This window comes from Zophobas morio, unplaced genomic scaffold (assembly GCF_036711695.1).
Source record: "Zophobas morio isolate AGI-343-1 ecotype UQ-CSIRO unplaced genomic scaffold, CSIRO_AGI_Zmor_V1 ptg000014l, whole genome shotgun sequence".
Classification (NCBI taxonomy): domain Eukaryota; kingdom Metazoa; phylum Arthropoda; class Insecta; order Coleoptera; family Tenebrionidae; genus Zophobas; species Zophobas morio.
In genome coordinates this window covers 22118542-22145054 of record NW_026972119.1, presented here as the reverse complement: position 1 = coordinate 22145054, position 26513 = coordinate 22118542, and the positions used below count along the sequence as shown (strand labels likewise).

At 30.6% G+C, this 26513-nt stretch overlaps 1 protein-coding gene across 1 annotated transcript in view; it reads right to left on the bottom strand.

Moving 5' to 3' along the window:
- LOC135128650 (AT-rich interactive domain-containing protein 5B-like) overlaps positions 1-25583 on the bottom strand; it is a 289757-nt gene extending 264174 nt beyond the window's left edge. Inside the window, exons 1-2 of the mRNA XM_064055616.1 lie at positions 25474-25583; positions 24888-25142 (exon numbers count right to left, since the gene is read on the bottom strand). Of these exons, the coding sequence (XP_063911686.1) occupies positions 24888-25142; positions 25474-25494 (276 nt within the window). The 5' untranslated portion in view covers positions 25495-25583. The remainder of the gene's footprint in view (positions 1-24887; positions 25143-25473) is intronic.
- Positions 25584-26513: the final 930 nt, after the last annotated feature.

Here is a 26513-nt window from a genome sequence, read left to right as displayed (position 1 = left end):
AATTAATTATTTCAAATATTAATTTGCTCAACTAGATTATCAATTCGATGTGTGTACAAAGTACAAAGAGGTTCCAAAAATTAAAAAACCTTAATTATACAAAAATAAACTGCCTAATTGATTCTACAACTGATTTTTTTTTTTTAATAATTAATTAATGTGGAAAAAATCTATTCAAGATTACAATTGAACTACTTTTGTAAGCTTTAAGGCCCCGTGTAGTATCTTATTTAACACACTAAAATTCTAGATTAGATTGGTTTTGAAATAATTTCAGAATTTTATTAATTTAAGAGAATTCTAATTAACTAAAATTCAAGGAATTCCACTAAATTAAAATACTCCGTCACGATACAAAAAGAAGACGTAAGGAAGTATTTTTGATTGTGAGTGTGCAATTGAACATGTAATATTTTCTTTAATTTTCAAAAAAATTCTGATGAATTTCCAGGAATTTTTCAAGAATTTTTTAAAAATTCACTTAAAATTCTAGACAACTTTAAACCATTAGTTCCAACATAATACTTGAAATTCCGAATAATTTAATAATTAATCATTTCAAGTTTAAATTGTTCAACTAGATTATCAAATTCGATGTATGTACAAAATACAAAAAGGTTCTAAAAATTCAAAAACCTTAATTATACAAAAATAAACCACCTAATTGATTCTACAACAGATTATTTTTTTTTAATAATTAATTAATGTGGAAAAAATCTATTCAAGATTACAATTGAACTACTAATGTAAGCTTTCAGGCCCCGTGTAGTATCTTATTTAACACACTAAAATTCTAGCTTAGATTGGTTTTGAAATAATTTCAGAATTTTATTAATTTAAGAGAATTCCAATTAATTAAAATTCAAGGAATTCCACTAAATTAAAATAATCTGTCACGATACAAAAAGAAGGCGTAAAGAAGTAATTTTGATTGTGAGTGTGCAATTGAACATACAATAATTTCTTTAACTTTCAAAAAAATTCTGATGAATTTCCAGGAATTTTCAAGAATTTTTTTAAAATTCACTTAAAATTGTAGACAACTTTAAAAGTAATCATTCTGAGGAGTGGAGTCATATGAATTTGTATGATTATGATTCCAATTCCCATTAGTATAAAAAAATTTCAAATAAATACCATAGTTTCAAAATAATACTAGAAATTCCAAATAATTTATTAATTAATCATTTCAAGTTTAATTTGCTCAACTAGATTATCAAATTCGATGTGTGTACAAAGTACAATAATTAATTATTAATTTTTAATAATTAATTAGTGTAGAAAAAATCTATTAAAAATTACAACTGAACTGCTTATGTAAGCTTTAAGGCCCCGTGTAGTATCTTATTTAACACACTAATTATAATAATTCCAATTAATTAAAATTCAAGGAATTCCACTAAATTAAAATAATCTGTCACGGTACAAAAAGAAGGCGTAAAGACGTAATTTTGATTGTGAGTGTTCTGTAGAACATATAATAACTTCTTTAACTTTCAAAAGAATTCCAATGAATTTCCAGGAATTTCAAAGAATTTTTTAAAAATTTACTTAAAATTCTAGAAAACATTAAAAGTAATAATTCTGAAGAGTGGAGTCATTTGAATCTGTATGAATATGACTCCAATCCCCATTAGTATAAAAAAAATTTCAAATAAATCCATTAGTTCCAAAATAATACTCGAAATTCCGAATAATTTAATAATTAATTATTTCAAATATTAATTTGCTCAACAAGATTATCAATTCGATGTGTGTCCAAAGTACAAAGAGGTTCCAAAAATTCAAAAACCTTAATTATACAAAAATAAACTGCCTAATTGATTCTACAACTGATTTTTTTTTTTTTTAATAATTAATTAATGTGGAAAAAATCTATTCAAGATTACAATTGAACTACTTTTGTAAGCTTTAAGGCCCCGTGTAGTATCTTATTTAACACACTAAAATTCTAGCTTAGATTGGTTTTGAAATAATTTCAGAATTTTATTAATTTAAGAGAATTCTAATTAACTAAAATTCAAGGAATTCCACTAAATTAAAATACTCCGTCACGATACAAAAAGAAGACGTAAGGAAGTATTTTTGATTGTGAGTGTGCAGTTGAACACATAATAATTTCTTTAACTTTCAAAAAAATTCTGATGAATTTCCAGGAATTTTCAAGAATTTTTTAAAAATTCACTTAAAATTCTAGACAACTTTAAACCATTAGTTCCAACATAATACTTGAAATTCCGAATAATTTAATAATTAATCATTTCAAGTTTAAATTGTTCAACTAGATTATCAAATTCGATGTATGTACAAAATACAAAAAGGTTCTAAAAATTCAAAAACCTTAATTATACAAAAATAAACCACCTAATTGATTCTACAACAGATTATTTTTTTTTAATAATTAATTAATGTGGAAAAAATCTATTCAAGATTACAATTGAACTACTAATGTAAGCTTTCAGGCCCCGTGTAGTATCTTATTTAACACACTAAAATTCTAGCTTAGATTGGTTTTGAAATAATTTCAGAATTTTATTAATTTAAGAGAATTCCAATTAATTAAAATTCAAGGAATTCCACTAAATTAAAATAATCTGTCACGATACAAAAAGAAGGCGTAAAGAAGTAATTTTGATTGTGAGTGTGCAATTGAACATATAATAATTTCTTTAACTTTCAAAAAAATTCTGATTAATTTCCAGAAATTTTCAAGAATTTTTTAAAAATTCACTTAAAATTCTAGACAACTTTAAAAGTCTACATTCTGAAGAGTGGAGTCATATGAATTTGTATGATTATGATTCCAAGTCCCATTAGTATAAAAAAATTTCAAATAAATCCATTAGTTCCAAAATAATACTCGAGATTCCGAATAATTTAATAATTAATCATTTCAAGTTTAATTTGCTCAACTAGATTATCAAATTCGATGTATGTATAAAGTACAAAAAGGTTCCAAAAATTCAAAAACCTTAATTATACAAAAATAAACTGCCAAATTCATTCTACAAATTTCGGTATTTTTTAAATAATTAATTAATGAAGTAAAAATCTATTAAAGATTACAACTGAACTTATTCCAATTTCCAATTAATTAAACTTTGTCGAGATGAATTCCACTGAATTAAAATAATTCTTTACGTTACAAAAGAAAACGTAAATTAATAATTTTAATCGTGAGTTTTGCGAAGCGAGTAATACAATTCCACATTTGACAATAATTTCCTGAAATTTAAAAAAAATGCCCATGAATTTCAAAAAATTGCCAAGAAATTTAAACATTTTAATTGTAACTCTAAAAGTAGGTGATAATTTTGAAGAATGGGGTCACGTAAAAATATATGAATATGATTCCATTTCAAGGTTCAATTTTCTATCTAACCAGAGCAGTTCTAAAAATTAAAAAACTGCAATCACGCAAATATAAAATTGCCAAATTTATTCTAAAAATTTCCACTAAACTAAAATAAAATAATCACAAAGAAGACGTAAACAAGTAATTTTGATCGTGATGTGTTAATAAACAATTTTGAACACGATTTTCAGAGATCTTTTGTTCCGATACTTCATATTTAATATTACTGAAAATTTTCATTAAATTCACGATTTACGACTAAAGCAGAATCATCTCGTGATACGATCAACACATTTATGTACCTAATACAGTAATAGATAGTGTCATTGATCGTCATTTAGCGATAATACATATAATTTCCAACATTTACCCAAATGTTCAACCAAGATTAACAGCAATGTCGCCGAAACCGAAAATTTGTAAATTATAGACCATAAACTAGTAAAAGTAGGACCTTCTCCGAAATCGCACCCATTTAAAACAAGTTCTGCTGCACAGATGTGGGTCCGTCAGGTACGTCGAGAATGACAAATAACTTTCGTACAAAGTAAAAAAAAAAAAAAAAAGTAAAAATTGTCGCCCGAAAAACAATAATTTTAGAACCGAGTATTTTAAAAATCAGATTTCGTAATCATCTAAAAATGAACTTGTAAATGAAAAGATAAACATCAAATATGACACTCATTATCTCATTTTTTTGTATTATAAAGACGGCATTAACCAAGTAACAAATATTAACTAATTATTTATTGTAGATTAGATAAGAGCGATAACGGCCTAATTTGTTGTGTATATAGGTACTCGTTTCGAAATAATGAATAAATTTATAACATTCGGATTGCATAAGCAGCCCATTTATTCCCCCATTACAATAAAAAAAAAATTAGACACACACACACAAAACGAAATTAAAAATGAATCACGTAGAAAGCCGCACTTGATTTAAGACCAGTTGAAACTAAAAATAATAAGGAAATTCACACACGTTCTATCTTTACGAAGGGCAATGTTCCATTGCCAAGTCAGTCAGATCTCCTAATTGCAAACTACTCCCATTTCGATCAATTTCAAGGAACATTAAATTACGAAACAGCAACAAATGCCTGTGACGACAGAAACAAGTTTTGATAAAAATCGTCGTAGGGTTTAAGATCCCGAGATAGTTTTCCAGCTTGTGAGTGCTTCACTGTCCCTAGTGTTCGTCCCAAAGAACTCGTAGGTCCGCAGCCTGCCTTAAATGCAAGTTTTTCGAGCTGACAGCCACAAGAGATAATAAATATCGTCAATGAAACGCGTTCTATTCAACTTGATCCGCTCCTCCCCTAGACGTTATCTTATCAATATGCCTGATATAAATTAAATCTTTGTTGACACACGCATCTGCATTAATTAGTATTGGTAAGAAGTCGCTGGAATCGGCGTCATTTTTTCTTAATAAAATATTTTGGCAGTGGCTCGGGCGCTTTTGAAAGCCATTTTAATAATACCAACTCTGATCGCGTCTATTTTTGAAACATTCTGGTTTACATTCAACACTATTCTAATTTTAGTTTGCGTTTGTTTTTATCTTTACTTCACACTCAGATAAGTAAAGCTTTATGACAAGGCTGGTAAAGAAACGGTCGGAGATAATGAAAATGTGATGTATTATGCATGTGAACCGTTTAAAAAACGTTTGCTTTATTGTTCGGAGAACGACGGGAGAAATTTATAACACGGGAATTTTCGTTAACTATGTTTACTACGAAGAATAGGTGCTCGAGGAGAACGGTCATGCGATGGATAAATGTTTTGAGATGTATTTATGATCATTATCGAGCGATAATTGTATCTGAAGTCAAAAACCTTTGGAAAAAATAAAACATTACCGATTAATTAAAAAATTCCTGAACATGTGGGAACTGATTAGGTTTGAATGCTTGGACTTTCACTCGGTTTTTATCTACGAGTTTGACTGCAGATTATTTCTACAATAACAAGAAGCGACAGCAGGTACTGATACAAACCGAATTACATTCTCACAACAAATGATAATAATTAATAATCATAATAAACGCGATGACGTAAATCAGACACAGTTCCAACCGCTACGAAAATAAATATAAAGTACGCAGTGTTTTTTGCAATTTTAATAATTACAAATTACGTCAAACTAACCACTAAAAATAAACCAAGTGTAATGATTTAATGAAAATCTTAATCAAGGTTTACTTTCGCTAGTTTACCAGATACACACTGAATTAAGATTTTAAAATATTAATAAATGCAATTTTTTTTTCAACTTGACACACACTTCCTTTAGATTTTTAATTTTATTTAAGTAAATGACTTCTTTGGCGCGAATTAATTCATTCGTTCAATCACTTTCACCGTCAACATAAGTCTTCTCAAGTGGAATACACTTCAATTAGTTGAAAGGCGGCACAATAATGGCGTCCCTTGTCTCAGCGAGCGGCACATCATTCGTACACACTACTTTTAAAAGTATTAGAAAATTCGTGTCATCAACATCCTTAAATTATTTGATAACTGATAAGTGATAACGCAAACTTACCTGGAAATATGTAGAACGTAAAATTTATTTTTAGTAATGTTTCTGTACGAAAAATAAATAATTAAAATCAATTTAAATCGCACATATTTCCAGCAGAACTAATTATTGTAATTTCTGTTGTATAATTGAGCTCCAATATGTAACTATGTGTAATTCGTAATGTTTAACATACATACACATATATTACTTTTTTGTTAACAACTTAAACATATTAGAAAGTAATTTCAATTTACTTGGGTTATTAAAAATAATAATATGTAATAAATACATTATAAATTATTAAAAATTGCATTCTTAATTACGTAGAATGTATTTGTATTGTTGCATTTTTTCTAAGTGATTTAATTTAATCAATAATCCTTTGCACAATTTTTTACACAAATTGGACGTGAAAATAAATGTGTATCGAATGAATTTTCCCAGGAATATTTTATTGTAATAATAAAATAATGACGTCCAGCGTGCTATTCTCTATAAATTATTTGACTAAATTACAAACTACAACTGTGTTTCATATTATATGTTTTTTAATTTCCACCTGTCAACGTTTAAAAACATGAAACAAGTTTTCGTTTAAACTATAGTATAGTGGATTTTGCTGAGAGGCGGCACAGTCAAATCTAAGCCTATGACTGTCAAAAACTATTCTCGAAATAAATTAGAAATAATTTCTTGTCTTCAATTTCCTTAAAGTTACTTCATTATGAGTTTTTACTTATGATTTATCATTACATTCATATCTTTTAGATTTGCCCCCTATTTTCTCAGAGGATATGTCATTTGCCAAAATCAGTTTTATCTTAGCAAGTTGTAGCCCCGCCCACCCACCCCCTATTTTCTCAGAGGATTATGTCATCTGCCAGGGGGTGGGTGGGCGGGGCTAGTACTCGCTAAGATAAGATTGATTTTGGCTCTACTAATCTTGTAAAATTTAAAAGGTGTTAAATCGAAAATTTCCATAGTAATAAGTTAAATTGATAAATCTAGTTGGGTGTCTATTTTTATGTTTCGTTCTACTTCAGGAGCGAGGGAAGTTCTGTTGAAACAATTTTCGAACGATTTTTTTACTTAATTTTGAATGTATAATTTTTTTGATAAACTGAAACTAAAAATAAAATTAAATGCACATCGAACAAATTTCGAATAAGAATTTTTCACTGTAATTTTTATCATAAAATTGAACTTCAAAATACAACTCTCATAATTTATTTAATTTAATTAACAAAATACATTATCTTCAACATACTACATTTTATTCTGTTTTCGGAATTTCAAAAAATATTTAAAAATTGCCACAAGTTTTCATTTCAACTATAGTACACTTGATTTTTCGGAAAGGCGGCACATTCAAATCTAAGCCACTACTCTGTCAAAAACTGTTTTTGGAGCTACACGAAAACAATTTTTCGTCTTCAATGAATCGCTTTAAAATTATTTCGATAAATTAATGACAATTAAATTCCAGTTGTGGTTACATTAAAATAAAAAACTTACATAGTGTATTTTTCTAGAATGATTGAATTTAATAAATAATCATTTGTATAATTTCTTTCACAAATTGAACTTGAAAATAAAATTAAATGCACATCGAACAAATTTCGAACAAGAATTTTTCACTGCAATTTTTATCATAAAATTAAACTTCAAAATACAACTCTCATAATTTATTTAATTTAATTAACAAAATAGATCATCTTCAACATTATTACATTTTACTGTTTTTCTGAATTTCAAAAAAATATTTAAAAATTGCCACAAATTTTCATTACAACTATAGTTCACTTGATTTTTCGGAAAGGCGGCACATTCAAATCTAAGCCACTACTCTGTCAAAAACTGTTTTTGGAGCTACACGAAAACAATTCTTCGTCTTCAATCAATCGCTTTAAAATTATCTAGATAAATTAATGACAATTAAATTCCAGTTGTGGTTAAATTAAAATAAAAAATTTAGATTGTGTATTTTTCTAGAATGATTGAATTTAATAAATAATCATTTGTATAATTTTTTTCACAAATTGAACTTGAAAATAAAATTAAATGCACATCGAACAAATTTCGAACAAGAATTTTTCACAGTAATTTTTATCATAAAATTAAACTTCAAAATACAACTCTCATAATTTATTTAATTTAATTAACAAAATAGATCATCTTCAACATTATTACATTTTACTGTTTTTCTGAATTTCAAAAAAATATTTAAAAATTGCCACAAATTTTCATTTCAACTATAGTTCACTTGATTTTTCGGAAAGGCGGCACATTCAAATCTAAGCCACTATTCTGTCAAAAACTGTTTTTGGAGCTATACGAAAACAATTTTCGTCTTCAATCAATCGCTTTAAAATTATTTAGATAAATTAAGGCAATTAAATTCCAGTTGTGGTTAAATTAAAATAAAAAACTTACATAGTGTATTTTTCTAGAATGATTGAATTTAATAAATAATCATTTGTATAATTTTTTTCACAAATTGAACTTGAAAATAAAATTAAATGCACATCGAACAAATTTCGAACAAGAATTTTTCACTGCAATTTTTATCATAAAATTAAACTTCAAAATACAACTCTCATAATTTATTTTATTTAATTAACAAAATAGATCATCTTCAACATTATTACATTTTACTGTTTTTCTGAATTTCAAAAAAATATTTAAAAATTGCCACAAATTTTCATTTCAACTATAGTTCACTTGATTTTTCGGAAAGGCGGCACATTCAAATCTAAGCCACTATTCTGTCAAAAACTGTTTTTGGAGCTATACGAAAACAATTTTCGTCTTCAATCAATCGCTTTAAAATTATTTCGATAAATTAATGACAATTAAATTCCAGTTGTGGTTAAATTAAAACAAAAAATTTAGATTGTGTATTTTTCTAGAATGATTGAATTTAATAAATAATCATTTGTATAATTTTTTTCACAAAATGAACTTGAAAATAAAATTAAATGCAAATCGAACAAATTTCGAACAAGAATTTTTCACTGTAATTTTTATCATAAAATTAAACTTCAAAATACAACTCTCTTAATTTATTTAATTTAATTAACAAAATAAATTATCTTCAACATATTACATTTTATTCTGTTTTTCGGAATTTCAGAAAATATTTAAAAATTGCCACAAGTTTTCATTTCAACTATAGTACACTTGATTTTTCGAAAAGGCGGCACATTCAAATCTAAGCCACTACTCTGTCAAAAACTGTTTTTGGAGCTACACGCAAACAATTCCTCGTCTTCAATCAATCGCTTTAAAATTATTTCGATAAATTAATGACAATTAAATTCCAGTCGTGGTTAAATTAAAATAAAAAAATGACATAGTGTATTTTTCTAGAATGATTGAATTTAATAAACAATCATTTGTATAATTTTTTTCACAAATTGAATTTGAAAATAAAATTAAATGCACATCGACCAAATTTTGAACAAGAATTTTTCACTGTAATTTTTATCATAAAATTAAACTTCAAAATACAACTCTCATAATTTATTTAATTTAATTAACAAAATAAATTATCTTCTACATATTACATTTAATTTTGTTTTTCGGAATTTTAAAAAATATTTAAAAATTGCCACAAATTTTCATTTCAACTGTAGTACACTTGATTTTTCGGAAAGGCGGCAAATTCAAATCTAAGCCATGATTACTTTCAGAAACTATTTTTAAAACGCATTAAAATAATTTCATGCTCCGACCTCCTTAAAGCTAATTAGATAAATAATATTTAAAATTAATTGTAGATATTTAATATATTTATAAAAGCAGACTTCCAGAAATTGTCTTTATATGCGACAAGCAAGGCATGAAATTAAAATTTTCGATGACGGTCTTTCTGGTGAAATAAAATAAAACCGAAACGATTGTATGTTGCGCCTACAAAGAACTGTTGTCTTATTTTTTTAATAACAACAAAATAAATAAGAATTATCTTCTCACATAAAAAAGTAAAATCTGCACATAATAGCCCATTATTAAGTTCGTCGTTACATGTCGACACCAACCGTAATCAAGCTCCCAATTTAGACCACTCCGCATTGATTCTTCGCTTTTAAAAATACAAGCAATTTATTAAGAACACATTTGCCAAGCAGTGGTGTTTTTGATAAAATGCCAAAGACAATGACGGTCTGTGTGAATTTCCGGTCGGTGTCCAAGAAATCGAAGTAAATATGCATAGAAAAGAATTTGCATAAACATCTAGAAACGTGTTTTCGTATTTTTTAAATCGAAATCGTTAATGTCCTCGTACAATTATTTTAAAACAATGTAATCTGGAAACTGTGATAACGAACTCCGTGTATCAGATGCGATTAAATCAGCGCACAATAATAATTTACTCGAAATTCACTAATAATTAAATTCGTAATTGCATAACCTAATTGAATTTTGATGAACATGTTCCAGTTTACGATCAAATAAACATATCCATTGTTCTGTTACTGCATGAAGGTGAGAATTAAAACGAATCCTGAAAGAAAATTAATCGCAGACATCTCTTGACCTAATATGTAATAATAAAACGACCTATGAAATATAATAACAGGAAACGATAATAATGCGATAATGTAACACAAAGCTCGCGTGTTGAATTATTTCGTCCCATTACGGCTTCGATAATGTTTAATTAGCTAAAGAGAAAATGAGAACGTTTGAAAATGACATCTTTTTGCAAAAAAATACGCGCATTGTGCAACCGCTTACGCAAAATTATTAAAATCAAGACAGTTTTTTCGTTTTTTAAACTGACACCGGTGAAAGTTGGCATTGCGCGACTCGGAAAAAATCTAATCGTTGCCTGTAATTACGTTTTAAATACGAGTCAGGTAAAGTTTTCGAGATAACCGCAACAATAGTCCCTCCGAGTCCCCAGCATCCGAAACTAATCATTAAAAATGAATAAACCGTGGCCATGAAACATTCATATTTGCTAAATTCACGCTCACATTAAGCAACAAATTTAATTTATCCCTTTACATCGTCTATAACCGTCTCGTTTTATCGCACGGGGGATGTTCATGATTACAAGACTAAAACTATAGTTTCTGGAATAGGATGAACTTGGTCTTAATTACCCGATCCCGGGGCGTTAATAAAGGGCGAGTAACGCTTACCTGTCGCAGTTTCTTTGCCCTAATGCCACGGCTTTTTGTTATTTGCTTTCTATTCTTTTCGAGATTAGTCGGAAGTGGGGATTAATGCAGAAAATCAAAAGGGATTTTTTTGGTTTACTGTGAACTGGAAAACTTAACTGAATTCATTGGACTTCTGAAGGGCAGGTAAAAAGATTAAGATGAAAAATACATATGTGAAAATGGGTAGGACAGTACAAACATTATGGTTAAAAATGTTCCGAAATTATGGTAGGATACCTTGTGGTTATAACGAAATTACAAAAAAAAAATGTGCTTATTTTATAATTTCAAGCCATTTTGTCATTTACGGAAGTTTCAAAGTCACCTTGAAATTATTTTCCTAAAATTTCGTTTCAAACAACTTGATTTATGAATTTATGGCATCCAAAATTTCTTGGAAGAACAGCTCTACTGACCACTGGAGATCTGGCAACGGACAATACTTACTTGAGATAAATTTTTAATCCCTTCGTTTTGTTTGGGATGTCAGGCGTTATTTACAGTTTTTGAAATTTGGGTAAGACCTTAAGCGGTTTAAAAGTATCTTGCAATTCTTATTTCCGAAATGTTCAGAAAACTTGCACAGCATGCGGTAAAACGAAGATTGTCGGAATTGTTATTGATGTTATTTTGCTAAAAAAATTAATACAAAATCCTAATTATTGCATCATTTGTGAAGAAAAAGTGAGATTTTTGTAATGACAACTCCTATAAATTAGTAAATTTTTTAAATTTTGTCAAAAACACAATATCAGGGACCCCGAGGACTTTGTTACATTTTGTCAAAAATAAAATTACCGAAGTCCCCACTTTTTTTCAAATTCTTTAAAAAAACATTCCTCGAATTCATAACGTCCTTGAATATTTTAACATGTTTGAAATTTAAACATTTTGTATATTCTATATTTTTGAAGATCTTAATTCATATTAAGATTAATATTTCTGGCATATTTCGTTTTTTCCGAATTTTTGACATTTTACTTGCACATTTAAAACTGTTTTTGGACATTTGATATTTCTGACATACTTGGAAATGTTGACGTCCTTGAAAAGTTTGACATGTTTGAAATTTAAGCCTTACATTTGATATTTTATTTCTGACAAACTTGGAAATGTTGACGTCCTTGAAAAGTTTGACATGTTTGAAATTTAAGCCTTTTTGATAATGCATACGTTTTTGAGACCTTTGAAATTGCTTACGTTTTGACACATTTCATATTTTGATATTCTCAAGTTTTTGACATTTTCCTTGCACACTTGCATCTATATTTTTGACATTTCTAACGTATTTGTATCTGACACTTTATATTTCCACACATCTGATATTTTTGACATCCTTGGAATTTTTGACATCCTTGAAAATTTAAACCTTTTTGACATTCTATATGGTTTTGAGAAATTTGAAATTGTTCACGTTTTAGATAGATTAATGGTTTTGAAACATTTCGTATTTTCCAAATTTTGACATTTTCGAGGGTCTGACATTTTACTTGTACACTTAAAACTGCATTTTTGACATTTCTGAGGTATTTGTAACTGGCATTTTTTATATTTACACACATTTGTTGTTTTTGAGATTCCCAGAATTTTTAACATCCTTGAAAATTTTGACATATTTAAAATTTAAACCATTTTGGTAATCCATATGTTTTTGAAACCTTTGAAATTGCTTACGTTTTGACAGATTAATGTTGCTGACACATTTCTCATTTTTTAAATTTTGATATTCGTATCTGACACTTTCTATATTTCCACACATCTGATATTTTTGATATCCTTGGAATTTTTGAAATCCTTAAAATTTTTGACATGTTTAAAATTTAAACCTTTTTGATATTCTATGTTTTTGAGACCTTTGAAATTGCTCACGTTTTTGACAAATTAATGGTTCTGACACATTTCGTATTTTCCAAATTTTGACATTTTCGAGACTGACATTTTACTTGTGCGACATTTTTTATGTTTGCACACATTTGTTATTTTTGACAATTCTATAATTTCTAACGTCTTTTGATATTTTGACATGTTTGAAATTTAAATCTTTTTGAAAATCTCTATATTTTTGATACCTTTGAAATTGCTCACGTTTTGACAGATTAATGTTTCTGACACATTTTTTATTTCTCAAAATTTGACATTCTCGTGATTTTGACATTTTATTTGCACACTTATACTGTATTTTTGGCATTCCCAACGAATTTGTATCTGACATTTGTATATTTCCACACATTTGATATTTTGATATTTTTGGAATCCTTGATATCCTTGAAAATTTTGACATCTCTGAAGTTTAAACGTTTCTGATATTCTGTATGTTTTTGAGAACTTTGAAATTGTTCACGTTTTTGACAGATTAATGATTCTGACACATTTCGTATTTTCCAAATTTTGATATTTTCGAGCTCTGACATCATACTTATACACTTAAAACTGCATTTTGACATTGATGAGGTATCTGTATCTGACACTTTTTATTTTTACCCACATTTGTTATTTTTGAGATTCTTAGAATTTTTAACATCCTTGAAAATTTTGACATGTTTAAAATTTAAACCTTTTTGATAATTCATATGTTTTTGAGACCTTTGAAATTGCTTACGTTTTGACAAATTAAAGGTTTTGACACATTTCTTATTTTTCAAATTTTGATATTCTTGAGTTTTTGACATTTTACTTGCACACTTTAAACTGTATTTTTGACTTTTCTAACGTATTTCTGACAGTTTTTATTTTTCCATTTCCACACATCCGATATTTCTGACATCTTTGAAAATTTGACATCTTTAAAATTTAAACCTTTTTGACATTCTATATATTTTTGATAAATTTAAAATTGCTCACGTTTTGGACAGATTAATGGTTTTGACATATTTCGTATTTTCCAAATTTTGATATTCTTAAGTTTTTGACATTTGACTTGCACACTTAGAACTGTATTTTTGACATTCCTAACGTATTTGTATCTGACACTTTTTATATTTCCACACATGTGATATTTTTAACATCGTTAGAATTTTTAACATCTTTGAAAATTTTGACATGTTTAAAATTTAAACCTTTTTGATAATCCATATGTTTTTGAGACCTCTGAAATTGTTTACGTTTTGACAGATTAATATTTCTGACATATTTCATATTTTTCAAATTTTGATATTCTTAAGTATTATTAATTTAAACCTTTTTGACATTTCTAACGTGTTTGTATACACGTATATATATTGTTGACATCCTTAGAATTTTGAAATCCTTGAAAATTTTGACATGTTTAAAGTTTAAACCTCTTTGATATTCTATGTTTTTGAAACTTTTGAAATTGCTCACGTTTTTGACAAATTAATGGTTCTGACACATTTCGTATTTTCCAAATTTTGACATTTTTGAGACTCTGACATTTTTTAACTTAAAACACTATTTTTACATTTTTTATATTTGCACACATTTGTTATTTTTGACAATTGTAGAATTTCTAACGTCCTTTGAGATTTTGATATGTTTGAAATTTAAACCTTTTTGAAAATCTATATTTTTAATACCTTTGAAATTGCTTACGTTTGGACAGATTAATGTTTCTGACACATTTTTTATTTCTCAAAATTTACATTATCGGGATTTTGACATTTTACTTGCACACTTATACTGTATTTTTGACATTCCTAACGTATTTGTATGTCATTTTTATATTTCCATATATTTGACATTTTTGACATTTCTGGAATTCTTGATATGCTTGAAAATTTTGACATCTCCGAAATTTAAACGTTTTTGATATTCTGTATGTTTTTGAGAACTTAAAAATTGTCTACGTTTTTGACAGATTAATGTTTGACATTCTGCTGCACACTTAAAACTGTATTTTTGACATTTTGAAAGTATTTAAATCTGACATTTTATATATTGTCACACATTTGATATTTTTGACATTCCTGGAGTTCTTGACATTCTTGACAATTTTGAGATATTTGAAATTTAAACATTAAGCGCCCCTAGGATTGTTTAAAACCTTGTCAAAAACGAAGATATTTCAACATCATTTAAAAATAAAGCACTAGGGGCCTTCAACCTCTTCCGAAAATAAAACACCAGTTCTCAAAATTCTTTCATATTCTCGAAAAAATACAGTAGGATTTTTTCCAACTCTCTCAAAAACCAAATATAGAGATTCTCAAGATTTTTTCGATTTTTTTCGAAAAAACAATACACAAAATGGTCCTAAGATGTTTTCATATTATTAAAAAAAGAACACAAGGTTTCCTCAATTTTTTTTCAATTTATATCAAAAATAAAACAACAGTCCCCAAATTGAAAAATAAAAAAAACCAAAAAAATCGAAAAAATAAAGAATGGAAAAACTAAAATTCCAAAAACTGATCAACGTAATGACTGAAAAATCTAAAATTGAAAATTCCAAAATCCAAAAATCGAAAAGTAAAAAACTGAAAATCGAAAAATAAAAAATTGAAAATTTAAATATGGAAAGATTGAGACGTAAAAAAATTGAAACATCTGAAAACCTTAGAAAGGGAAAACTGAAATATCAAAATTCAAAAAATAAACAATCCAACATTCAAAAAACTTTGAAAAGTCGAAGAATTGAAAAATTTTTAAATCTAGAAATCGAAAAATAAACAAAATGGAAATTCGAATATCGAAAAATTGAAAATTCGATTAAACAAATGTTCGAAAAAGCGAAAATTCGAAAAATTGGAAAACCGAAAATTCGAAGATGCAAAAATCGAAAATAGAGATTTCGAAAATCGAAATATAGAAAAAAGGAAATATCGAAAGTGGAAAAATCGAGACCACGAAATTAAAAAAAAAATTCAGATATCGAAAATTGAAAACTCGAAATCTGAAAAATCTAAAATTCGAGATATCTAAAATCGAAAAGTCAAAAAATGGGGAAATTGAAAAATCGAGACATCGAAATTAAAACAATTCAAAATTCGAATATGAAAAAATTCAAAACTCGAAATTTCAAAAACTGAAAATTTGAAAAATCTAAAATTCGAGATATCAACAAGAATCGAAAAAAAAAACACCAAGGGCCACTTAAATTCTCTCACACTCTTTCAAAAATAAAACATTAGCGAGCTTCAAATTTTTTTTCATTTTTTTTCAAAAACAAAACATCCTCAAAATTCATCCACATTAAAAAAAACATCTAGGACCACTTAAATTCTCTAAAACTCCTTCAAAAATAAAAGATCAGCGCTCCCCAAGATTTTTTCAAATTCTTTTCAAAATAAAACAACAGGAATTTTCAAAATTCTTCCACATTAAGAAAATATTCTTTTCATATTTTTAATAAAAACACAGTGAGGGTCCTCAAGATTCTTTAAAATTCTTTCAAAAACAAAACAGAAGTCCTCAAAATTACTCCACACTCCTAAAAAAAAAAAGAAAGGCCACTTAAATTCTCTCAAACTCTTCCGTGATCACACACAGAGTTTTTTTCAAATTAATTTGAAAACAAAAAACAGCGGTCCCCAAAGTTTGTCCACAATAAGGGATTTTCATATTTTTAACAAAAGGACAGTGAGTTCATTCAAACTCTTTAAAAAATAAAATAGAAGTCCCCAAGATCCTTTAAATCTCTTTTTAAAAACAAAACAAAAAGAGTCGCCAAGGTCTTTTCAAATTCTTTAAAAAGGCAAATTAATTAACGAATTTCGTTATCGGATTTTATACATTTTTATAAACACTAGGTATTCGACTTTACTACGAACCTTTATATTATTAAAAAACATAATTGGAACAAGCTACCATTTTACAGATTCTTCCAAAAATAAAACAACGGGGACCCCAGGATTTTTTCAAATTCTTTCCAAAACAAACACCAGGGGTCCTCGAAATTTTCTCAAGTTCGTTCGCTTTAAAAAAATTGCTCCAAAGTTTATACAAAATTAAAAGGTGGATTATGGTAAAAGAGCATGCTGTGCGTAAATTTCAAGCGAATATTGCTCAATAAAATTTGCGATGACATCATCAATTTTTTAGAAGCGCAAATAAACAACTCTGTTTATGTACAATATATCCTAATAAAAACAGTACTGTGTTCGCACAATTTCAGGGACCTGCGATAACCCGTTTTTGACTCAACCAATAAAATCAAAATAATGGCACATGAAAAATTAAAACCGTGATGATGTTTAGTGCACACTTTCCAAACTCTAATGATTAAATTCCCCATACAGATAACAACAAAAGGCACAAACCAGACCCGATACTTCCTCCTCCCATATGGTTTTTAAGGCCCAGAAATAGCATTTTCCCAAACTTGATATGCAAATTCGACGCTCTTAACGACGTGGAGGAAGTGAGTCGAGTAAAACTTGTATCAAACGAGGAACAAAATAGTTTTTATTCGATTCTCTAGCTTGACTAGTCGATACACAAGATAACGCCAACGTCCATTTCAGCCGAAAACGCTCCTTCTAATTTTTTAACACTTTTGAAGTGTGAAAAGGTGTGAACATTCGTCGTCAAAATGGTGTCAAAAAGCGCCAAATTCGTTAGAATTTCCCCACTTGAACTCTTTAGGTCAGTGTCACGGCTCGCAAACAAGAAACTCGCCGGATTAGCCACAGAACAATCACGTCGATTTATATTACTCTAAAATACCTTAAGCAGTATAACAAGTATAACTTTCTCTTTCGCTCATTGTGAGATCCGCTCTTCCTACACGCTATTTCATCTATTACATATTGTAAATTATAAATAGCGCTGTCTTCCTCGTCTGATTCGTTTCTAAAGATCCCGATTGGGCCGCCTCTTCCAATATTTACAAGAGGTTATACATTGAAAGGCACAATCCCAAGCCATGTTTAATTCGGTACATAAAACACATCGGGGAAAACACACGTTCCGGAATAATTTCATCTCGATTTAGCGGCCGGCTAATTCCGCCATCTATAAATTAAAATCAACATTCAGAGGGGATTACCGGGTGTAAAAAGGCTCTCGACTTTTTCTACGGGATAATTATTGTGTTTTTAATTCGAGCCGAAAGAAGTTTGACATCTGGACGAAGGAGAGAGAGGGATAATGGATGGGCCGGACCCCATTCAGTGAGGACAGAGATAAATACATTATTGAATAGGTTCGAGAGGTTTATCAAAGAGGGGAGAATTTAACATGGCAAATACTATTTTGTCGTATGTACACGAGATAAATTTTGATAAATAGTTTTTTCGAGTCAAGTTCACCTTTCACTTGCATCGATTCTCGAGTTTGTTTACTCGAAGAGGCGATAAAATGCGCTTTTAATGGATAAAAACGAAAAATATAAATTGACTTTTTCACCCGTTTTTGAATTATTCTTGTTTGTGTTTCACACACGGATAAATAATTCACGAAACGGTTTTTATTTATAACAATTTCGCTGCAAAATGTTCGGAAATTGTAAACACGTGGCGCACCAAATGGGTTTTACAGATGATAAAATGGCACGCAATAAAACGCCAAGGTGGTGTTTTATAAGCTGTTTATCATTCCACTGGCGATATCAATTAGTCTTGATTTTTAATGTACTGTTTTGTCAAAGTGGTGGCTAGAGATAAAAGCCCTCGAGCTAAAGCTCTCGGGCTTTTATGAAACCACGGGCGCAAATCCTCGCAAAAACCCTCGACTTGTCACAGATAAAACGGGTCAAAAAATTGTAAATTCGTAGCTATATTTTCTACAAGTTTCTGAAGGTTTTTCTAAAATTCACACACAACGTACTTAGATAAAAATCGATAATTTCTTTATTTGCGCTAATGTTACAAAACTGGAACTATACAAACACATTTTGACTCTTTCTCTTTCAAAATCGTTAAACACGTTTCAAAAATAACGTAAAATGTAGCTATAATTAGTTTTTCGCTGCGACTGCTCCAATACATAATTAATCAACGCTCACTTAAAATTAATTTTACCTTCAAACTGACGACATATTTAACTTAATAATGAGTTCCTCGTCGATGTTGATTTTACAGAATCATATACTTTTGGACTTCGCCCTTCCTCGGAAACTAACGAAGCATGAACTTGAGTAACCATCAAGAGCTCATAAGCAAACGATTTTTGCGATATTTCCCTGTCCCTTTCTAACATAAGTAAACATCCTTGTTTATTATTTATTAAAGCCCGTGCTAACGTTCGTCATCCCTGCTAAAGATTTGATGACGTCATTAATCTAAAATTTTTACTGAAAAATTCAAACTTAGAAACTATAAATTAACTATCATTTTTCTCAAATTATGATAAATGATTCGTTATTTTATTTTATTCACCCCTTCCAAATCTAGATAGCGTCATTTAAAAAAAGTCTACACATATTAAAACAAAAAGACAAAATGTAAGCCCGCCCACCCACCCTATCGCAATTGTGACGATTTTTTTATTCGTCGTGAGCCAGAGGGCGGAGCTTAATTACAAAATTAGTGTTTCCCTTAAAAATTTTACCGTTTTAAACTTCTTTTCAGTTTCTTGTTATGAAAGAAAATTACGTGTACTAAAAAAATTTATTTTTCTTACTGTACGTCGTTTTATTTTCACAACCAAAAATTTAAAACTTTAGCAAAGTAGTATTTTTTTAAGCAAATATAGGTTTTGCAGTTACACTCCGCCCCTCAGTCTGACAAGGAATGAAAAATTAATCGGAATTGAGATGAGGGTGGGTGGGCGGGGTTTGTATTTAACCTTTTTAAAAATATATTTCTATACGAAAATTTACCATTCTGACCATGTTTTCAGTTTCTTGTTGTAGACACAAGTCAAAAGATAAGCCCCGCCCACCCACCCCACGTCAATTGTGATGATTTTTCTTATTTGTCGTGAGCCAGGGGGCGGAGCTTAATAGCAAAATCAGTATTTTCGTACAAAATATTGCCATTTTAAACTTGTTTTCAGTTTCTTGTTATAAAAGAAAGTTACGTATACTAAAAATAAAGCAAAATATAAGCCCCGCCCATGCACAAAAAAATCATCAGAGTGGACATAGGGCGGGTGGGCGGGGTTTGAATTTTGTCCTGTTTTTCTTACTATACGTAGCCTTCTTTTCACATCCAAAGACTCAAAACTATCAAATTGGTATTTTTTTTAAACAAATATGGATTTTGCAATTACGCTCCGCCCCTTGGTCTGACAAGGAATGAAAAATTAATCGAAATGTAGAAGAGGGTGGGTGGGCGGGGTTTATATTTTGACATTTTAAAAATATATTTCTAAATATATGAAAATTTACCACTTTGACATTGTTTTAAGTTTCTTGTTGTAGACAAAAAACTACGAATATAGAAAGAAAGAAACATAAGTCAAAAGATAAACCCCGCCCACCCACCCCATCTCAATTGGGATGATTTTTCTTATTCGTCGTGATTCAGGGGGCGGAGCTTAATTGCAAAATCTGTATTTTCCTACAAAATTTTACCATTTTAAAGTTGTTTTCAATTTCTTGTTATGAAAAGAAAATTACGTATTCTAAAAAAAGGCAAAATATAAGCCCCGCCCACGTATAAAAAATCATCACAAGGTGAGATAGGGCGGGTGGGCGGGGCTTGCATTTTGTCCTGTTTTTCTTACTGTACGTAGTTTTCTTTTCACAACCAAAGACTGAAACTTTATCAAATTGGCAATTTTTTAAGCAAATATAGATTTTGCAGTTACGCTCCGCCCCTCGGTCTGACAAGGAATGAAAAATTAATCCGAATTGAGACGAGGGTGGGTGGGCGGGGTTTATATTTTGCCTTTTTAAAAATATATTTCTCTACGAAAATTTACCACTTTGACCATGTTTTAGGTTTCGTTTTGTGGACTGAAGATTACAAATATTCAGATAGAAACAAAAGTCAAAATATCAGCCCCGCCCACCCACCCCATCTCAATTGTAATGATTTTTTTATTCGTCGTGAGCCAGAGGGAGGAGCTTAATTGCAAAATCAGTATTTCCCTACAAAACTTTACCATTTTAAACTTGTTTTCAGTTTCTTGTTATGAAAGAAAATTACGTATACTAAAAAAAACACAATATAAACGCCACCCATGCATAAACAAATCATCACAGTTGAGATAGGGCGGGTGGGCGGGCCTTGCATTTTCTCCTGTTTTTCTTACTATACGTAGTTTTCTTTTCACAACCAAAAACTTTATCAAATTGGTAAACTTTTTTAAACAAATATAGATTTTGCAGTTACGCTCCGCCCCTTGGTCTGACAAGGAATGAAAAATTAATCCGAATTGAGACACGGGCGGGTGGGCGGGGTTTATATTTTGCCTTTTTAAAAATCTATTTCTTTACGAAAATTTACCATTTTGACCATGTTTTAAGTTTCTTGTTGTGGACAAAAGATTACGAATATTAAGAACGAAACAGAAAACATAACATAAGCCCCGCCCACCCACCCCATCTCAATTGTAATGATTTTTTTTATTCGTCGTGAGCCAGAGGGAGGAGCTTAATTGCAAAATCAGTAGTTATTTCCCTACAAAATTTTACCATTTTAATCTTGTTTTCAGTTTCTTGTTATGAAAAGGAAATTACGTATAGAAAAAAAAAGGAAAATATAAGCCCCGCCCATGCATAAAAAGATCATCACAGTTGAGATAGGGCGGGTGGGCGGGGTTTGCATTTTGTCCTATTTTTCTTATTGTATTTTCTTTTCACAACCAAAGACTTAAAGCTATCAAATTGATATATTTTTTAAGCAAATACGGATTTTGCAATTACGGTTCATCCCTCGGTCTGACAAGGAATGAAAAGTTAATCCGAATTGAGACACGGGCGGGTGGGCGGGGTTTATATTTTGCCATTTTTGAAATATATGTATTTCTGTACGAAAATTTACCGTTTTGACCATGTTTTAAGTTTTTTGTTGCATAAAGAAGATTTCCAATATTTAGAAAAAAACAGAAACCTTAAGATAAGCCCCGCCCACCCACCCCACCTCAATTGTGACAATCTTTCTTATTCGCCGTGAGCCAAGGGGCGGAGCTTAATTGCAAAATCACTATTTCCCTAAAAAATTTAAACATTTTAGCATGTTTTCAGTTTCTTCTTATGAGAGAAAATTACGGATACCAAAAAAAGCAAAATATAAGCCCCGCCTATGCATAAAAAAATCATCACAGTTGTGATTGGGCGGGTGGGCGGGGCTTGCATTTTGTCATGTTTTTCTTACTGTACGTAGTTTTCTTTTCACAACCAAAGACTAAAACTTTATCCAATTGGTAATTTTTTTAAGCAAATATAGATTTTGCAGTTACGCTCCGCCCCTCGATCTGACAAGGAATCAAAAATTAATCGGACTTTCGATGCGGGTGGGTGGGCGGGGCTTATCAGAAGTCAAAATGTATGTATTTTATTAGCGCATCTTCTTGTTTTTTGTTTTCTTTGTTTTCTAATAAATATTTTATTATTTTCTATATTGATTTTTTTTTTAATAAACACTACATTAAAATTTTATTTAATTGGTACCATAACAAAGCGCGTGTCTCTGTTTATCTATCCATAAAATAGTGCAACAGAAATATTGATTAATGAATGCATCTATTCAACCCTTGCAAAATCCAGATAGCGTCATTTTAAAATTTTGCTAAGTAAATTTCGAATGTTTCAAAAAAATTAATAAAGTCCTAAATATCTCATTATATTAGAAATAAAAAAAAAAGTTGTACAGTTTTTTCAGTACCATATACCAAAATAATTTTCAACTGTACAGAGTCTTCAGTTTTTAAGGCGTAATTAATTTTTACTTATTCTGATTAACCTCTAGTAATACTTTATAACCATAGTTTAATTTCGCAATTCCGATGCGACCTTGCCAATTTTTTGAAATTTTTTTAATAAACGTTTCAACGTTACAAAATTTCAAAAAATCGTAACAGCGTTATTATTAAAATCTAGGTTACAATATTTGGTGGAAAGATAAACAAAGATACGCTTTTTATTGTGGTATTAATGAAATTGAGGTTTAATACACAGAGTAAGGAAAAAGAAATAACGTAGAATCGTATTCTATTTAAAAAAACTAACCATACAGATTTAGCGATTCACCTGTACATCTTTACATCCCTTCTAAAACCTGACTGACGGCATTATGGTCTAGTTTGAATTAACTAATCCAAGAAAATGTTCTTGTTTAATTATAATTCCGCTTTAGGGATGAGGAAAGTTTTGTTCAAATAACTTTATCAATTTTGAAGCAGTCGCAACAAAACTCGCTTTAAATTGTAGACATAACCTCACTCTTGCTAAACGTGTTATTTTATCAAATCGTAACAATAGAGTTGTTATTAACAACAATAGCCGGAAAAACACGCAATTTGCATATCAATTATAATTAATGCGACAACAGAATTCTTTGGAATCTACACAGTTAATTTTGCACATTTTTCCGCACATTTGATGATCACACTTTTAAAGATAGCCTGTGTTTATTCAGTGTAAGTCACGGTTTACGAAACGATTTTTCGTGAACATAAAGAAAATTATTAAATTAAGCGCGAGTTGAAAAATTCTCCACAATTAAATAAATCATGCGCTTACGTCACGCCAGTGAAAGCGAACGCAAATATTTGAAAAATCGAAAAACGCCCAGAATCCGTTAATTAATTGAATTAGGCGAATTTAACGTTTATAAATTTCGCGGTTAAATAAAAAAATAACTTATAACAATGTTGGATGCATTCCCACGCCACTGTCTACAATTTCTGTTGACTAACTGTAAACACAACCAAAGATTTGCCAAGCTAGTTAAATTTATCTTCGTCGACCGACTTTATCTCGAAATGAGTAATTCCATCAAACTTTTAACTTATCATTACTTACACCTACTTAAAAACGTTCAATTAATCCATCGCTCTATGAAAAAATGGTGCTTAAACCGGTCCATAATTTATGACTTAGTTGTGTTTCAAGGGCACAATCACAAACCACGAATCCGACTTTTCTTTTTGTTGGAAATTATTTAAATCGAATAAATACGAGCTGCAGCTGCGTCATGTTTGGAAACGATGTTAATGTAAAATACATGGCGTGAATTGTCAACATGCATAACGCGAGTTATCTCGGCAATTAAATTATCTGGGATAATTATTACGGTTTGGTTTAGTTGGTCGTTGTATAACGAAAAGAATGTGGTAAACGTTCGGGATAAAAAACGAAAAGTAAGCGAGTCGAGCGTTCGAGAGGACAATGGAAGGAATAAATATTTAACAATGTACACATTTGGATTCCTCTAATAATTATGTACAATTCGAGAGAGTGCGAAGTAAGTTTTGATACGAATCGGCGAAAGTCTATTTTCGTGATAAAGCCAGCAAAAAAGCGCTTGTTTATTTATACGTGTGAACGTCGTTGCATTAATTATGGACGCGTAATCATGTTCGAAGTCGCGATATGGTCGAAATTGCATTTCCACCTGTTATAAATCGACTTTAAATTACAACAATAAGTTTCGGATATAGAAATAATAACGTCATATATAAAGTAGAAAGAGAAACATAAACTAGAGTGGGATAATCTTTGTAAACCGGCTCAAGTGTAGCTCTACTGGAGGGAATGTTGGATGGGATCGGTAGCGAGCGGCAAATTTGCTGCTGTGAGAACCGCGCGTCGTGTTATTGGAAGTGGGAGCGCGCCGCGCTCCCTACTGATACCGGACGGGCTGCGTTCGACTTCCAAGGCTTCATTTACATTAAAAATAGTTAAAAAGAAAAACTGATTTATAATTAAATGACGCTCGTAATTGCAAATCCTTATAAAATTCGAACGAAAAACACAACGCGGAGTTATCTCTAATGATAACGCTGCTATCGAAACTGACTAGATAAAATTGTAATAATATACCTCTCCGTGGTCCATCCGGCCTTCCGGTGTGTTCTCTGGAAGAAAATAAAGCCGCAAACTCGCCAACACTTGGTCACTATTTTTATCACTCCATAACAACTGCAATTCACCAATGCACAATAAATCCGAGTCGATCCACAATTTAACAAAGAAAAATTCACTCAAAGTCACTATTCTCTTGACGCCGTTTTTCGTGTATTTAAATGCCTTATAGAACGTATATGGCCCGTGTTGGCCGCAGGGCCCCCCCACCAGCTGAAACAAAACAAAAACCAAATTACTCCCCACATTTAAAAAGTAAATAGTGCAACCGAGCGTGACCATTGTCAAACCTAATCGCCCAATAAACAAAATCGTATCTCATTTACCCGAAATTAAATTATAATTCAAATTTGTTTATTGTGCGCCCCGACGTTTCGCCCTCCCCGAAAAACCCCTTCGGGTTTTTGACAACTCGGACCACCTCCCCCCCTCCCCCCGCACACCAATATTTAAAAAAAACAACAATGATCCGCGTCGAAAAAATTAAACAACACTCCGAACGCCTCCCCGGAGCCTTCCCGCGCCCCCGAAATATTTTCCCTACCTGAATTTCGCTATTATCCATTTTTTTCTTCACTATTAATCACAGAGCACTACAAACAACACGCTGACACCATCGTCTACTTTGTATTTACTCTAATTATATGACGTCACGATACAGAGCCGCGCTCGTAAAAAGTCGTATTATTCCGTCATTAGTCGTTTATACTGGCGCTCTGCAACAAATGGTGGTAGGAGGAGGAATGGTGTACAAAGAAATTGACATTGCCGCACATGCAGCCACCTCGAGCAGTTCCCGTGGTGGAAAGTGAAACCGTGATGTACCGAGTGAGTGGAATCGGCGATTTTTAGGTTACCTGGCGGAGGAGGAGCGCGATTGGAGGAGGTTATGCAGTCGGGGTGCATCCGGATTTGGCCCGTTTTATTGGTTGCCTATCTCGCGAGGTTCAAGGTAAACGAGTGATTTGGTGGAATTCCACCGCGACGTGTGAGCATGTGTTGGTACGGGGTGCTCTCGAAGAGTGCGTTGCTAAATTGGTGTTTATTGACGCTCTTGTTGCCACTAACGGCTGTTGACAATCGAAATTACGGTGGAGTAAGACGATCGATGACAGGCGGCATTAAGATCATTTTCGATTGCAGTGTACGGGTCGTGTCGAGGAAATAACTGTTTGACAGCGAGATACGAGGCGGCTAGATTAGCCGGACGTGATTACGCTTTCTGACCAGAATTTTATTTTATAACAATAACAACAACATTTCCATGACAAAACCTAATTTAAATTAGTCGTATAAAATCAAAATATCGCAAAATTAATTACTGAATAAAGTTGGTTTGAATTAACACGGTTTGAGTGGTTAGTTCAAGTCTTGCCGCTAGGAGCGCCACGATATTTAAACTTGCGAACCGAACACCCTACACTAATGTAAGTAATTCATTCAGTACTGTAATTCAATTACTTTCCAAGCAATGAGTTGTAACGAATTACTTTTAACCCAAAAGTATTGTTCGGCTTTTTGTATGAATCGTTTACCTGACCTGTTGGAATTATACCTGGTTCGTCCCCACAAAGCGGATTTAAA